Source organism: Bufo gargarizans, chromosome 2, assembly GCF_014858855.1.
Source record: "Bufo gargarizans isolate SCDJY-AF-19 chromosome 2, ASM1485885v1, whole genome shotgun sequence".
Taxonomy (NCBI): domain Eukaryota; kingdom Metazoa; phylum Chordata; class Amphibia; order Anura; family Bufonidae; genus Bufo; species Bufo gargarizans.
Genome location: NC_058081.1, coordinates 49,735,819 through 49,750,630, shown reverse-complemented (window position 1 = coordinate 49,750,630; position 14,812 = coordinate 49,735,819). Strand labels below are relative to the sequence as shown.

The window sequence follows — 14,812 nt, the reverse complement described above, 5'->3', positions numbered from 1 at the left end:
AGTTATGTCGCAATTTGTTGTCAGCCAAACATGCCTCTTCAATCTGTTAGGCTCTGATCTTCTTTAGAAAATCCAATCTAACATACAGTTCAGAGAAGATAGGATGGTCACCCTCGGTACAGCCCTATACCCAGAAGAACCTTGTCTCCTCATGGCATTAACTCTTCAGGTCACTGATTCTTATGAGCAAGGGGATTCGCTGCAAACCATTTTGCACCTCATCCCCGAACCCTCTGGGCCAAAGGACCCCAGGATATCGGACGCCACAATGTCCCACCAGTCACTGTGACCCTGAAGGACCCCAAGGTCCTGCCATACAAAGCGCAATATCTGCTTTCTGTCTCACAACAGGATGCTATTACACTCCAAGTGCAGGCCCTCCTGCAGAATGGGGCAATCAAAATCACTACCTCTCCCTGTAACTCGCCCCTTTACCCAGTCCAGAAGAAGAGGGAGAAGGGACAACCTCCTATTTACTGCATGGTTCAGGATCTCCGAGCTGTCAACGAGGCCACTGTCCTCGAGACACCTATTGTCCCCAACCCGCACACCCTCCTCGCTGGCATCCCACCCACCGCCACTACTTTCACCTGTCATTGATCTGGCCAATGCATTCTTTTCTGTTCCCTTACATGAGGACTGTCAATTCCTTTTTGCTTTCAGCTCATGCTGGCAAACAGTACACCTGGACTGTTATGTCTCAAGGGGCCCAAAACAGCTCTTCCTGCTTCAGCAAGGACAGTATGTCCTTCTGTTCTGCAACCCTGGCAGTCCGACCACCCGGAAATGGAACTCCTGCAATATGTGGATGACCTACTCCTCTGTGCCGTTTCTCCGCAAGTCTGCCTATCCATGTCTGTTTCACTTCTCCAGTTCCTGGCTTCTGCTGGCTGTTGAGTCTCACAAGCCAAATTGCAGCTGTGTCTCCTAAAAGTTGTCTTCCTAGGTCATTGTATCTCTCAAGGTATCAAGCACCTCACTGATGCCAGGAAAAAGGCCATCTCTGACATCCAACTCCCGGACACCCCTCATTAGCTGCACACCTTTCTGGGACTCATCTTCTACTGCAGACCCTGGATCCCTGATGCTTCAGTCCTAATGCAGCCCCTATATGACTGTATACCCCGCAATGCTACTACTCCTTTCCAGATGACAATGGAGGTCGGAGAAGCCTTTGAAACATTGAAGGCCGCCATTGCATCTGCCCCTGCTCTTGGCATCCCCAACTACAACCTTCCTTTCCGACTGTATATCATGGAACGTCAGGGCCACGCGACTGGAGTCCTTACTCAAACTCATGGTGGCAGCAATAGATCTCTAGGTTACTATTCTAAGCACCTTGACCCCATAGCCAGAGCCGCCCCTTCCTGTGTCAGAGCCGTCCATGCTGCCAGCTCTCTTCTGGACGTCACATCTGACGTTGTGCTTGGTCACCCCCTCACTATTCTGGCTCCCCATGACATTTCTGCCATCCTCCAGCAGACTCAACCTAAACACCTCACTGCACAGCGCCACCTCCGGCTCCAGTGTAGTCTGCTCCTGCCAGATAATGTCACCATTCAGAGATGCCACATCCTCAAGCCTGCTGCACTCCTTCCTCTTCCAAGGGGGGAGTATACTGGAGATTCTGAAGATTTTATTGATCTACATGCTGAAGAGGATCTTCAGGAAGATGAACTATGGGCCTCAACCGACTCTCTTTACAAGGAACAAGATCATGATTGCATCACAATGATGGAAGCTGAAGTAGGGACACACATCAGTCCAATCACTCCTCTGACAAACCCGCATTGGACTATCTTTGTGGACAACTTAAGGTATGCCAATGACAAAGGGAAGTTCCATACAGGCATGGCGGTCACTAGTGAACATGAGGTGCTGTGTGCGAGACAATTGCGCCCAGACCAGTCTGCACAGGAGGCTGAACTCATTGCCCTCACTGAAGCCTGCCTCATGGCAAAAGACTCTACCGCCAATATCTACACAGACTCTAGATATGCCTTTGGAGTGGTTCATGACTTTGGAGTAATATGGAGGGCCCGGGATTACATCACAGCCGCAGGAACCCCAATCAATCAGCAGTAGCGGCTCTAATGGCAGCAGTACTCCTGCCCACCCAAGTGGCAGTGATTAAGGTAAAGGCCCATACTCGAGCTGACACCTCTGAGGCCAGAGGAAATTCCCTAGCTGACCAAACAGCCAAGAAAGCAGCAATGAAAGAGAAAAGAGTCCAGACAGACTAGATTATGGTAGCACAGGAAGACCTGGAACAAAAAGAAGTCACATGGGACCTACTGAAACAAATACAGAAATGAGCCACTCCCATGGAAAAGGAAACCTGGTTGAAAGAGTCAGCACTCGAAGAAGAGTCTTGACTCTGAACACAAGGAAAGAGAGTGTGCCTACCCAGAGCCCTCTATTCCTTGATAGCCTCAGTGGTTCATGGGCCCACCCACCAATCCAAAACCATCATGAAAGAACTAATTGACAAAATATGGGTGGCCCCAGGTATCACCCGAGTCCTAGTAAGACATACCCAGTCTTGCCTCATTTGTGCCAAGTGCAACCCAGGCAGGAATGAACCCACACCCACCAAGGGCCTTTCCAGAGCCCTGTACCCTTTCCAAAGGATCCAAATCTGTGCTATTAGTAATAGACTTGTTCTCTGGGTGGCCAGAAGCCTACCCCGTCCGAAACCAGACAGCAACCACCACTGCTAAGAAACTAATGCAGGAAACTGTTTGTAGGTTCAGGGTACCTGAGGTCATTGAGAGTGATCAGGGCCCAGCATTCACTGCTAGTCTAACCCAAGAGGTCTGGAAGATGGTAGGGTCACAACTAGCGTTTCACACCCCTAACCAACCCCAAAGCAGCGGCAAAGTTGAAAGACTGAACAGGGTGTTAAAATAAAAAATGCTGAAGATGACCAGGGAGACAGGGCTTAATTGAGTTCAGTGCTTGCCTATAACACTATTTTCAGTTAGGCACACACCAAGGCCCCCACATAAACTGATCCCATACGAGATCCTCTTTGGGACAGGGCCAAGAATGGGACAGTATTTTCTGCAGCAGCTACAAATGCATTATGAATCTGTTGCCAAATATGTGATAGCATTGAGCAAACAATTGTCTAACTTGCATGCACAAGTTCTCTCTTCCATTCCAGATCCAGACTTCCTAGAAGGAAGCCACACTCTGAAACCTGGAGTGTGGGTGGTAGTCAAGAAACACGTCAGAAGCACCCTCGAACCACGATACGAGGGACCCTACGAAGTGCTGTTGACTGCCCCAACTGCCGTGAAACTCGAAGGGAGACCCACCTGGATCCACGCCTTACATTGTAAAAGAGTAAAGGCCGTCCTGACGACCCTGGAACAATAAGCCGTGAGGAAAAACAAAAGGAGACGCCATTCAACACAGTTCCCCCTCCCAACTATGATGCTGTGCAGAAAAAGGGTAAGATGAATCCTGGGGTACTACCATAAGCCCTGAAACCCAGAGCTTAACTATTAGAGTTGTCACCACTGCAGGTGAAGAGGATATGAACGGTATGCCCAGTGGATTCGCTAGGCTTTAGGGATAGCCTACAATCAGGTTTCCAAGGGGGGACTGTTATGGACTACTGAAACAGTATGGATACTTGCTTGTTCTATATACACTGTTCAGCCACCACTTAGTAGAAAAATCCTGCTTCCTGGATGTATCACCAGGCGCACACAGCTTTCCCACTATCTTGAAGATGCGAGGGGGCAAGGAGCGCATTCCAAAGCCCTAGATACATGTCAATGAGGGGGCTGCGGAGCTGCGCTGTTAGATGATTTCTTAAAGAGGACCTTTCACTTGTATAAACTATGTGAACTGAGTATGCTGCCATATAGAGCGGTGCCCGGGGATCTCACTGCACTTACTATTATCCCCGGGCGCCGCTCCGCTCTCCCGTTATAGGCTCTGGTACCTTTGCTCCTTAAGTTATAGTAGGCGGGTCTTCCCTTGTCCTGTGGGCGTCTCCTTCTCCTAGGCTGCAGCGCTGGCCAATTGCAGCGCACAGCTCACAGCCTGGGAGAACGTATAACGTGAGAACGGAGCGGCACCCGGGGATAATAGTAAGTGCAGTGAGATCCCTGGGCGCCGCTCTATACGGCAGCATACTCAGTTCACATAGTTTATACAAGTGAAAGGTCCTCTTTAAGTCAGCCTGATAAAAATGAAGTGTAAGATTAACCCATTGAATGCTTGCTATTGCTTCCCAGTAACCAATAAAAAGGCACCACATTTAACCACCTCCCACTGGGGGGGGGGGTATATTCTGTGTGAACACTTGCAATTAAACTAGAGATTTGCTTTGACTCCAATGGGGTGCGTCAGAGTTTGATTTCTCCGTGCACGTTAAGAACTAATTTGGAGCAGTACATCAACCTACCTGGTATCGTGACCAGATCCAAAACACTGTATACATTTTCTGTGCAAGTTTTCATTGCATTGTGGATTTTGAAAACTGCAGCGTGTCAATTTCTTTTATGGATTGTTCATGGATATGTGGCAGAATTTGTGAGTTGACTTGAAAGGGGAACTCTAAATTTGCAACTGCAAATTTCAAACCCATTTTTTTTAAAATTTTTGCATAATCATGAATATCCTCAGATTTGTTTTGCAGATATCACTGCAGATTATTTGAGGATTTGCTGTGGACATTTTCTACGGCAAACTTGACCCATGTGGGCTCTCCCTTGACCTGCTATGGAAAATTTCCACAGTAGGCATGACAGTACACCCGGACTGCTACTGTATTCTGCTGGGGACTTCCATGTGCAAATTCAGTTGCCCAGGTTTTTAATATTAAAGGCCTATCCTCAGGATAAGCTATCAATATCCTATCAGCCGGTGTACAACGCCCCACACCTCCACCAATCAGCAGTTTCAGAGTAGCTCCAGCACCATAAGTCAGCACTAGAACTACAAAGCTCTGTCTATTGTGTAGTGCAGGCATGCCCAGCATGCGGCCTTCAACTGTTACAAAAGTACAACTGCCAGCATCCCTGGACAGCCTACAGCTATTAGGGCATGCTGGGAGTTGTAGTTTTGCAACAGCTGGAGGACTGCAGGTTGAGCATCCCTGGTGTACTGGATGGAGCTGGTAACCCCAGTTATCCCACTGAAGTAAATAGGAGCAGCGGTGTAATTACTAGATATCTGCGCAATAGCCAGAGCTGTGTAGTTTCTGCTCCAACTTCCAGCACTGGAGCTACTATAAAACAGCGGATTTGCGGAGGTGCAGAGTGTCGGACCTCCGCTGTTAAGCATGATACAGCTCCCAGATTAGATTGTCACATATAAAATATAACTTTTTTTATACAGTGTCAAAGACCCCAATAACTGAATAATGTGCCCAGAAATAGTACTACCACACACAGCCACCATAACACTGCTATACATGCTCCATGTAATACAGCCTTGCAGGGCCCAATAAATACTTTGTACAGAGCCAAAATAGCAGTGCCATTAGGCTCCAAAAGTGGTATAATAGTGGTGAATAACACTGCCAAATGACAGAAATATTGCTTTAATATAAGCTTGTCATATTAGAGCTCATATCATTGCACATATAACAGTGCCAACCACATCAGTGCCAACCACATCAGTGCCAACATAATAGTGCCAGTCACAGTTCCTCTATAATGGTGCCTGACATAATAGCATTAGTGATGAGCGGCAGGGTTCATATTCAAATTCGCAATATTTTGCAAATATTTAGTAGAATATTCGTAGAATATTTGCAAATTCGAATATTCGTTAGGAGTAGTGTTAATTGCGAATCAATAAGATCGTAAAAACTCAGATCCAATGGTATATTCTAACCCCCAGGCATTCCAATGGTGACGGGGACGCTTGTCGGGGAGGAGTATGCCAAAGTGGAACAACTGTACCGCTTTTTTTTTTAAAAGACGAATATTCTAAAAAAAACTAATATATTCGATATAGTGCTATATATTCATTTTTTAGAATATTCGTAATATTCTAAAACAAGAATATATAGCAATATAGCGAATATTCGAGATCAGTGCACATGATCCCTCCCTGCTTCTTTCTTGTGGGCCAATGAGAAGGCTGCAATATCTTTGACTTTAGGAGTAGTGTTGATTGCGAATTTTCTTAATGAGAATTTTCATAATATTATAATTTGCTATATTGCTATATATTCTTGTTTTAGAATATTACAAATATTCAAAAAAACTAATATATAGCAATATAGCGAATATTCGAAAAAAAACGTATATAGAGAAATTTAGGTAATATAGTGCTATAATCTTCTTTGTCTAATAGTTGTAATTTTTTTCTCATCTGAAGTTCAGATTGGAAAAAAATTTCAACTATTGAAAACAAAAAGATTATAGCACTATATTAGCCAAATTGTTCTACATTTGTTTGTTTTTTTCGAATATTCGCTATATTGCTATATATTCTTGTTTTAGAATATTACGAATATTCTAAAAAATGAATATATAGCACTATATCGAATATATTAGTTTTTTTTAGAATATTCGTCTTTTAAAAAAAAAAGCGGTACAGTTGTTCCACTTTGGCATACTCCTCCCCGACAAGCGTCCCCGTCACCATGGGAATGCCTGGGGGTTAGAATATACCATCGGATCTGAGTTTTCACAATCTCTTTAATTCTCATTACAAAAATTTGCATTATGAAAATTCACAATCAACACTACTCCTAAAGTCAAAGATATTGCAGCCTTCTCATTGGCCCACAAGCTAGAACCATGGAGGGATCATGTGTACTGATTTAAAAAAAAAAAATGAATATTCGAAATTACGAATATATATCACTATTCTCGAAGTGCCGATATTTGCAATTTAAATATTCGTGATCAACACTAAATAGCATTAGGGAGGTTGACAGCATGGAGAACCCCTGACCAGCCTTATGTATGACCAGTTCCATGGCACCTTTCTAGAAAAGGAGCAGGTTATGTGATCCAATCAATAAATGGTTGGCATACAACTATTATACCACGTTAGGAGCCTAATGGCACTGCTATTTTGGCTCTGTACAAAGTATTTTTTGGGCCCTGCAAGGCTGTATTACATGGAACATGTATAGCAGTGTTACGACGGCTGTGTGTGGTAGGACTATCTGGGCACATCACTCTGTTATTGGGGTCTTTGACACTGAGTGAATGAAGTTTCAGGTCCAAGATCCGAAGTCAATTCGCCAGCCGATCAGGAGGTTTATTGGCTGCTGTAGTACCCCATATATCACGCAGTGTATTGAACACATGTGGGGGAATTTAGCAATCCTGCCGGTTTGCACCAAAACGTGTGACTTTTTTTAACCACTTACAAAAAGTAGGCAGGATATGGGTGGGGGAAGATGGCGTACAGGTGAGATCTCAGCGGCCCAACAAATTTACTAATATGTGCTCCAAAAACCAGTGACACATAATACCGGAAACGTACGCCAGCCCCCTGCTTCTGCTGCACTGACCTCCCAACGATGCGTTACCATTAATAACAGGCAGGATCTTCTAATATTTCTGGTGAAAGATTTCTTATTAACAACCACCTATAAAGCTCCTAAAAAATACTCATAATTCAGGGAAAACAAATGACTTTATTAATGGTTCCACTTCAATCTAAAATACAGAACAAATCATGAATAGGAGGAGGAACCGTCCAGATTACAATATTGTTATGACTGTAAACTGTCTACTTCACTATCCGGTATTTAATTACAACATATATTCAATATGACCAAAATGAATAAAAGTTAAGCAGTATATACTGACAGATAGATAATAAAGTGCTATTCAGCTATCAAGAGGTTAACAAACAGAAGCCATATGCACTCCAGACCACCGCAATAAATCCCCAATCACTATGGTCATAGTTTGCATACAGCCTCATTTTGTTCACCACTTGTATATTATTCTTGCAAGATTTTAGCTGAACAGCACTTTATTATACATCAGTCAGTATATACTGCTACAACATTGTATTCATTTTGGTCATATTGAGTAAATGCTGTAATTAGCGATTTATATATTTTAGATTACTGTGAATTTATTAAAGTGGTTGTTTGTGGTGAACTTGCTTGGAAAAGAACACTCATCTTAATACATTCCCCCCCCCCATAGTCCTAGAAGGAATGAAGTAAGATGAGAGGAAGGATAAACGCTGCGCACACTCACCCTGGAACCTCTTTCTTGCCTTGGTCAACACTCCAGCGGGGTAGCTGACTGTCTCATTGACAATGCGCGCTAGATCTCTGACGCTCTCCTCGCTCAGCCTCTGCTCAGTCTCGCTGGGACAACATGTGTACTCCTGGGGGCATATCCGAAGATGTTCCCCTACAAAACATAGCATAGGTCCTTCATGTATAACATCTACAACCCTGAGAGAGCACCGGGCTTGGGACACAGGGTCAGAATTTACATTCGTACGGAAGTGTATCATTTACACAAAATGTTGGCTATGTCGATGTTCAATCAGTTTTAGCTTTTTATTTTAGTTTGTTATATTTTACAGATAAATAGATATGAGAGAGATTTTAGATAAATGCACTTATTGACAAAAGAAATCCGCACCAAGAAGGAGATGTTCGAATGAGGGGGGCTATTAGTGAACTGTGTCCGATGGCATCATTTTAACTAGTTAAAGGGCATCTGTCATCAGTTTTGTACCTCTGACACTGGATGACCAGTTCTATGTGCTCTTGACAGCTGAAGGCATCCGAGTTGGTCCCATGTTCATATGTGCCCGCATTGCTGAGAAAAGTGATGTTTAATATATGCAAATGAGCATCTAGAAGCAACTGTGGCGTTACCATTACACCTAGAGGCTCTGCTCTCTCTACAACTGCTGCGTCCTCTGCACTTTCATTGACAGGAGCAGGCAGGCAGTGTAAACGTGATCACACCTGGCCCTGTTAATCAAAGTAGAGAGGGCGTGGCAGCTGCAGAGAGAGCAGAGTGTCTGGGTGTAACGGCAACGCCCTCGTTGCCCCAGGAGGCTTATTAGCATATAATAAAACATCATTTTTCTCAGCAATGCGGACACATATGAACATAGGACACACTGTGAGGGATTGCTCTCTCTCAGGGGATCGCAATCACAGACTTTTTTGCAGACAACCGGATTTAATGTCCAAACTGGTGCTTTATTGTGGCACTTCAGCATCCACACAAACATAAGAGTCAAAATGAAACAAACACCTGCCCGTCTGGGCTCTAACTAATACATAGTAGTATTCAAACGCAAAAACACAAAATGAAATCGCACTCTGCAACCAGCACTCTGCCCTGCCTTTATGCTGGATGTTGAATAAGGAATTTGTGTACATTTTGGCCAAAGCGTAATAAGCCACTCACCACGTAAAGGTCGCCTTAATGAGTGGTCCCTAACACTAGTTCCTACCTGTTATGGGCCATGACAGCCACACAAAGTCCAGGGAGCGCAGGTACAGCATGCACGTCAAGCACACTCAGCTTTTAACCCCGTCCGGTGCCATTACAGCTTTCATCAGATCCAGGGATGCAAGTACCAACATGCATGCTGAGCCCACTATATACTTCTATAGTGGGCTCAGCATGCATGTTGGTACTTGCATCCCTGGATCCGAGGAAAACTGTAATGGCACCGGACGGGGTTAAAAGCAGAGTGTGCTTGACGTGCATGCTGTACCTGCGCTCCCTGGACTTTGTGTGGCTGTCATGGCCCATAACAGGTAGGAACTAGTGTTAGGGACCACTCATTAAGGCGACCTTTACGTGGTGAGTGGCTTATTACGCTTTGGCCAAAATGTACACCAATGCCTTATTCAACATCCAGCATAAAGGCAGGGCAGAGTGCGGGTTGCAGTGTGCGATTGCATTTAGTGTTTTTGCGTTTGTATCTGTATTTCGCCATAGTAATCTGCACCTGCTAGGGGTTGTGCGGGCTGAATCTCCCATATTCTTTCTACATAGTAGTATTCCCTAACTCACCTCTAAGCACAGGGTCTCAGGCTCCAAGCCTTAGCAGGTCTGCTCATCAGACACAAGTCCATACTGGAAGGGATCCGGCTTCACATAGCCTCGTGGCCCCTCAGCCATATACAATCCAGCAGCCTCCAGGCTGTGACCACACCAGCACCCTTGGGAGGTTATGGTCCTCCCGACTCTGACCGTGCGACCCTCATTCCGCGGGCATCGCTGGGCCACCAAACTTCAGACCTCTGTTTCCAATTCCTCTCTCCCCCGACTGACACACAGAGGGATGGTTTTATCCCTCCTTGATCACAGCAGGCCTCACCTGCGATCACCTCCGGCAAAAGGCAACACCCGTACTGGAAGGGTGTGGATCAGCAGATCCCACTACCAAACCTATCCGCCGAACCAAGTAAAATCCAGCCCAGAACAAAATGTAAACAAAACTGTCTTAGCAAACTATGCTTTGCTGAAACCCCTGCAGCTTTCTGAATTTTAGTTATCTCACCCAGCTGATGTATCTGGGTGGGATATACACGCCTCCCAGCACTGTACACATCACTACAGCACATACAACAGGTCAGCCAGTGTCATAGGTACAAATCTGCTGATAGATGCCTTTTAGGCTACTTTCACACTTGCTGCAGGACGGATCCAACAGACTGTTCACCATGTCGGATCCGTCCTTCCGCTATTTCGACGTGCCGCCGGACGGGGCGGAGCTCCGGCGCAGCACGGCGGTGCACGGTGAAAGCCGCCAGACTAAAAAGTCCTGCATGTCCGACTTTTTAGTCCGGCGGCTTTCGCCGTGCACCGCCGTGCTGCGCCGGAGCTCCGCCCCGCCCCCATTATAGTCAATGGGAACGGAGCGGCGGTCCGGCAGTACGGCAAAATAGTGGAAAGACGGATCCGACATGGTGAACAGCCTGTCGGATCCGTCCTGCCGCAAGTGTGAAAGTAGCTTTAGGGTCCATTTACACATCTGCAACACAGTGTGCTGTCTGCATCTTTTGCGGCCCCATTGAAAATAAATGGGTCCGCATTTTGCGGAACGGATACGGACCCATTTCGCGGACGTGTGAATGGACCCTAAAGTGGATCAAAGACTTCATACACGCTACCTAGAACACCTGCACATTAATATGTACCACACTCCAGATTACTGCCTGCACAAATCAATGAGAATGTCTGCACTGTGTGCCTCTGTTCTGCCTTGCCTGTCCTTATATTGATATTGTGTGCACATGTACATCACATGTAGTCCTAATAGTTCCCTTCTACTGATTGTATGACTATATGTAGCACTGGTCACTGGAGGAACGCTGTCTTGTTTTTACTGTGTACTGAATCGCTGTATATGGTTGAGATGACAATAAACCCTTAGGTTGGGATTACACCAGCAGATGAGGCGTTCCTCCACTGACAATCCCCTGCTCCTCAGTGGAGGAAACCGCTGCTATTACATGATTTTTTTTTAACCTGCTTAAAAATTGCGATTGCCCAGTGATGTTCGCTCATTCATCGGGTAATTGTCGGCACTATTACGCAGGCAGATCATCGGTAACGAGGGTTCCCACGAATGCTTGTTACCGATAATCTACCCGACTATCGCTAGGACTAATACACCCTAACTTAAGCCTCATTCACACGTCAGTATTCGGTCAGTGATTTCCATCCAGGTGCGGCTCTAAACACAGAACAGATGCAAATCTTTCCCTTATACCTTATCTTTGAGGAGGCTCAATCCTGGCTTTGGCTCACAATCACTGATGGAAATCACTGACCAAACACTGATGTGTGCATGAGGCTTTACTTGCAAAAAAGATTAGATAGAAAGATAGATAGATAGATAGATAGATAGATATGAGATAAATAGATATCAATACTAATGTATAATTTTAGACCTGCCAATAAAGATTGATTGATAGATAGATAGATAGATAGATAGATAATTTTCAAAAACGAGGCAGCACTCCAGATAAAAGTGAAAGGTGATGACTCAATTTATTCCCAGGCAACGTTTCAGCCCACTCAATGAGGCCTTTGTCAAGCAAGGCAATAGTGTCTCAAGTGAGAATATACAGTGCCTTGCAAAAGTATTCCCCCCCCCCCCCCTTGACTTTTTTTTGTATTTTAGTGCCTCACAACCTGGAATAACATGGATTGTTTGAGGATTTGCATCATGTAATTTACAGACCATGCCGGCAACTTTTAAGATGTTTTATTTTTTTTATTGTGAAGCAAACAACAAATAGGACAAAATAACAGAAAAAGTCAATGTGCATAACTATTCACCCCCCTAAAGTCAGTACTTTGTAGAGCCACCTTTTGCGGCAATCACAGCCCTAAGCCGCTTTGGATAAGTCTCTATGAGCAGTTGCCACATCTTATCACTGGGGTTTTTGCACATTACGTCTTGCAGAACTGCTCCAGCTCCTTCAATTTGGATGGCTTGTGCTTGTGAACAGCAATCTTTACGTCTGACCACAGATTTTCTTTTGGATTGAGATCTGTGCTGTGACTCGGCCATTCCACCACATTTCCATGTTTCCCCTTAAACCTCTCAAGTGTTGCTTTAGCCGTGTGTTTGGGGTCATTGTCATGCTGGATGGTGAACCTCCGTCCGAGCCTCAGATCATGCAGAGTGGGACAGGTTTTGCTCAAGAATATCCCTGTATTTAGCACCATCTTTCCCTCAACTCTGACCAGTTTCCCAGTCCCCCCAGCATGATGCTGCCACTACCAGGTCTCACTGTGGGGATGGTGTTCTTTGGGTATTGTGATGTGTTGGGTTTGCTCCAGACATAGCGTTTTCTTTCATGGCCAAAAAGTTCAATTTTAATCTCATCAGACCAGAGCACCTTCCTCCATACATTTTGGGGAGTCTCCCACATGCCTTTTTGTTTTTAGCTGACAGTAATTGCTTTCTTCTGGCCACTCTGCCATAAATCCCAACTCTATGGAGCGTACGCATATTGTCGTCCTGTGTACAGATACTCCAGTCTCTGCTGTGGAACTCTGCAGCTCCTCCAGGGTTACCTTAGGTCTCTGTGCTGCCTCTCTGATTAATGCCCTCCTGCCCGGTCCGTGAGTTTTGGTGGGCGGCCGTCTGTCACCACCAGACATCTGAGAAGCTCTGACAGACGTCTAGAACCTCCTCCTTGAGGTTCCTTTGTTTTGCTTTCATTTTCTCATCTCGTTAGCCTCTCTCAGCTGTCTTGTAGTTGCACTGATTGCATCCCTTTAAATCCTTTCCCACAGTGCATCACTTTGCGGTTTATATTCCTTCCTGGAGTGTGTGCATGCTGTTTCTACTTCTGAGTCTTCTACAAGATAAGTTTTGTTCTTTCATTTGTGTTTTTCTGTTTGCTGGATCCCAGGTGACCCTGACTCCCTCCGTATCTAGTGTAGGGAGCCGGTGGTCGTGTCCCCTCACTATTATAGGGTGTTCAGGTGTTATACAGTCGAGGTACGAGGATATGCTTTCATCTACCATTGGGATTTTCGCATAGGCTGAGCAGTAAGGGAGAGAGCCAGGTCTGATGCAGGGCTCTCCCTTTTTGTTCCTTAGTTTTGGATCCAGTCAGTCGTATATTCATTTTGTGTTTTCTAGTTTCCTGCACACCTTCCGTGACACCGTCTCTTGGCAGGTTTGCTGTTCTGCCATGTTCGCTCCATTTGGTTATGATAGATTGGTGGTTATGATAGATGGTGCTCCTGGGGATCATCAAAGATTTGGATATTTTTTTATAACCTAACTCTGACTTCTCAACAACATTGTCCCTTACTTGTTTGGAGAGTTCCTTGGTCTTCATGGCAGTGTTTGGTTAGTGATGCCTCTTGCTTAGGTGCCTCTGGGGCCTTTCAAAAAAGGTGTGTATATGTAAAGACAGATCATGTGACACTTAGATTGCACACAGGTGACATCATTTCACTAATTATGTGACTTCTGAAGGTAATTGGTTGCACCAGAGCTTTTTTGGGCTTCCTAACAAAGGGGGTGAATACATACGCACATGCCAATTTTCTGTTTTCTATTTCTAAACAATAATTGTATTTATATATTTTTCTCATTTCACTTCACAGACTTAGACTATTGTGATCTGATCCATCACATCAAATTCAGATTAACAAATTATTGAACTTAAGGCCGTAATGTAACAAAATATGAAAAAAGTCAAGGGGGGGGTGAATACTTTTGCAAGGCACTGTATACTAAAAATTGATCACATGATACATAAGTGAATAATTGAACACGTGATACATCAAAACAATTAGTCACATGATCGATACACAGAATCAAAAATTACAAAAAAATACAAAATAAGTGCATGATTATCAATAATTACTAAAGGGACCAATGCAACTTTGAACAGAAATATCTGGACACATACTCAAAAAATTGATATGTGAATAACTATCATAATAATAAAGTGCAAGTGCATTGTGCTAGTGAAGGGTTAAAAAAATCTAGTCTAGCTAGTTAATACACAGCTGACCTATATTTCACAATAAAAATTTTTTTTATATACCTAGATGGAAGTCCTTTGCCGTCTTTGTCCAGTGATGCCAGAAGTGGTTCTCCACGTTCGCATAACTCGGCTTTACCGAAAAGTTTTATTTGATGATCGGCGGGACATCAGTGGTTTCATTTCTAATGTATTCTTTAAATAAATATATTTGATGGATATCTTTATAATGATCTGTATTCTTGTGACTGGTTTACCCTTTGCGGTGGTGGTGTAAATCCGCCACCCGAAGCGGGACACAGACGCGCCCTGCCTCCGGATGACATTAAGGCATTGGACGAGGGCTCCACCACAGGGGTCCCTGTCCCG

At 44.6% G+C, this 14,812-nt stretch overlaps 2 protein-coding genes across 2 annotated transcripts in view; one reads left to right on the top strand and one right to left on the bottom strand.

Moving 5' to 3' along the window:
- The window catches only part of GPC2 (glypican 2), a 63,182-nt gene that overhangs the window by 33,418 nt on the left and 14,952 nt on the right, over window positions 1–14,812 (bottom strand). The window contains exon 3 of the mRNA XM_044278888.1: window positions 8,199–8,357. Within this exon, the coding sequence (XP_044134823.1) occupies window positions 8,199–8,357 (159 nt within the window). The remainder of the gene's footprint in view (window positions 1–8,198; window positions 8,358–14,812) is intronic.
- STAG3 (stromal antigen 3) overlaps window positions 3,038–14,812 on the top strand; it is a 299,481-nt gene continuing 287,706 nt past the window's right edge. Inside the window, exon 1 of the mRNA XM_044278889.1 lies at window positions 3,038–3,456. Coding sequence (XP_044134824.1) covers window positions 3,436–3,456 — 21 coding nt within the window. The 5' untranslated portion in view covers window positions 3,038–3,435. The remainder of the gene's footprint in view (window positions 3,457–14,812) is intronic.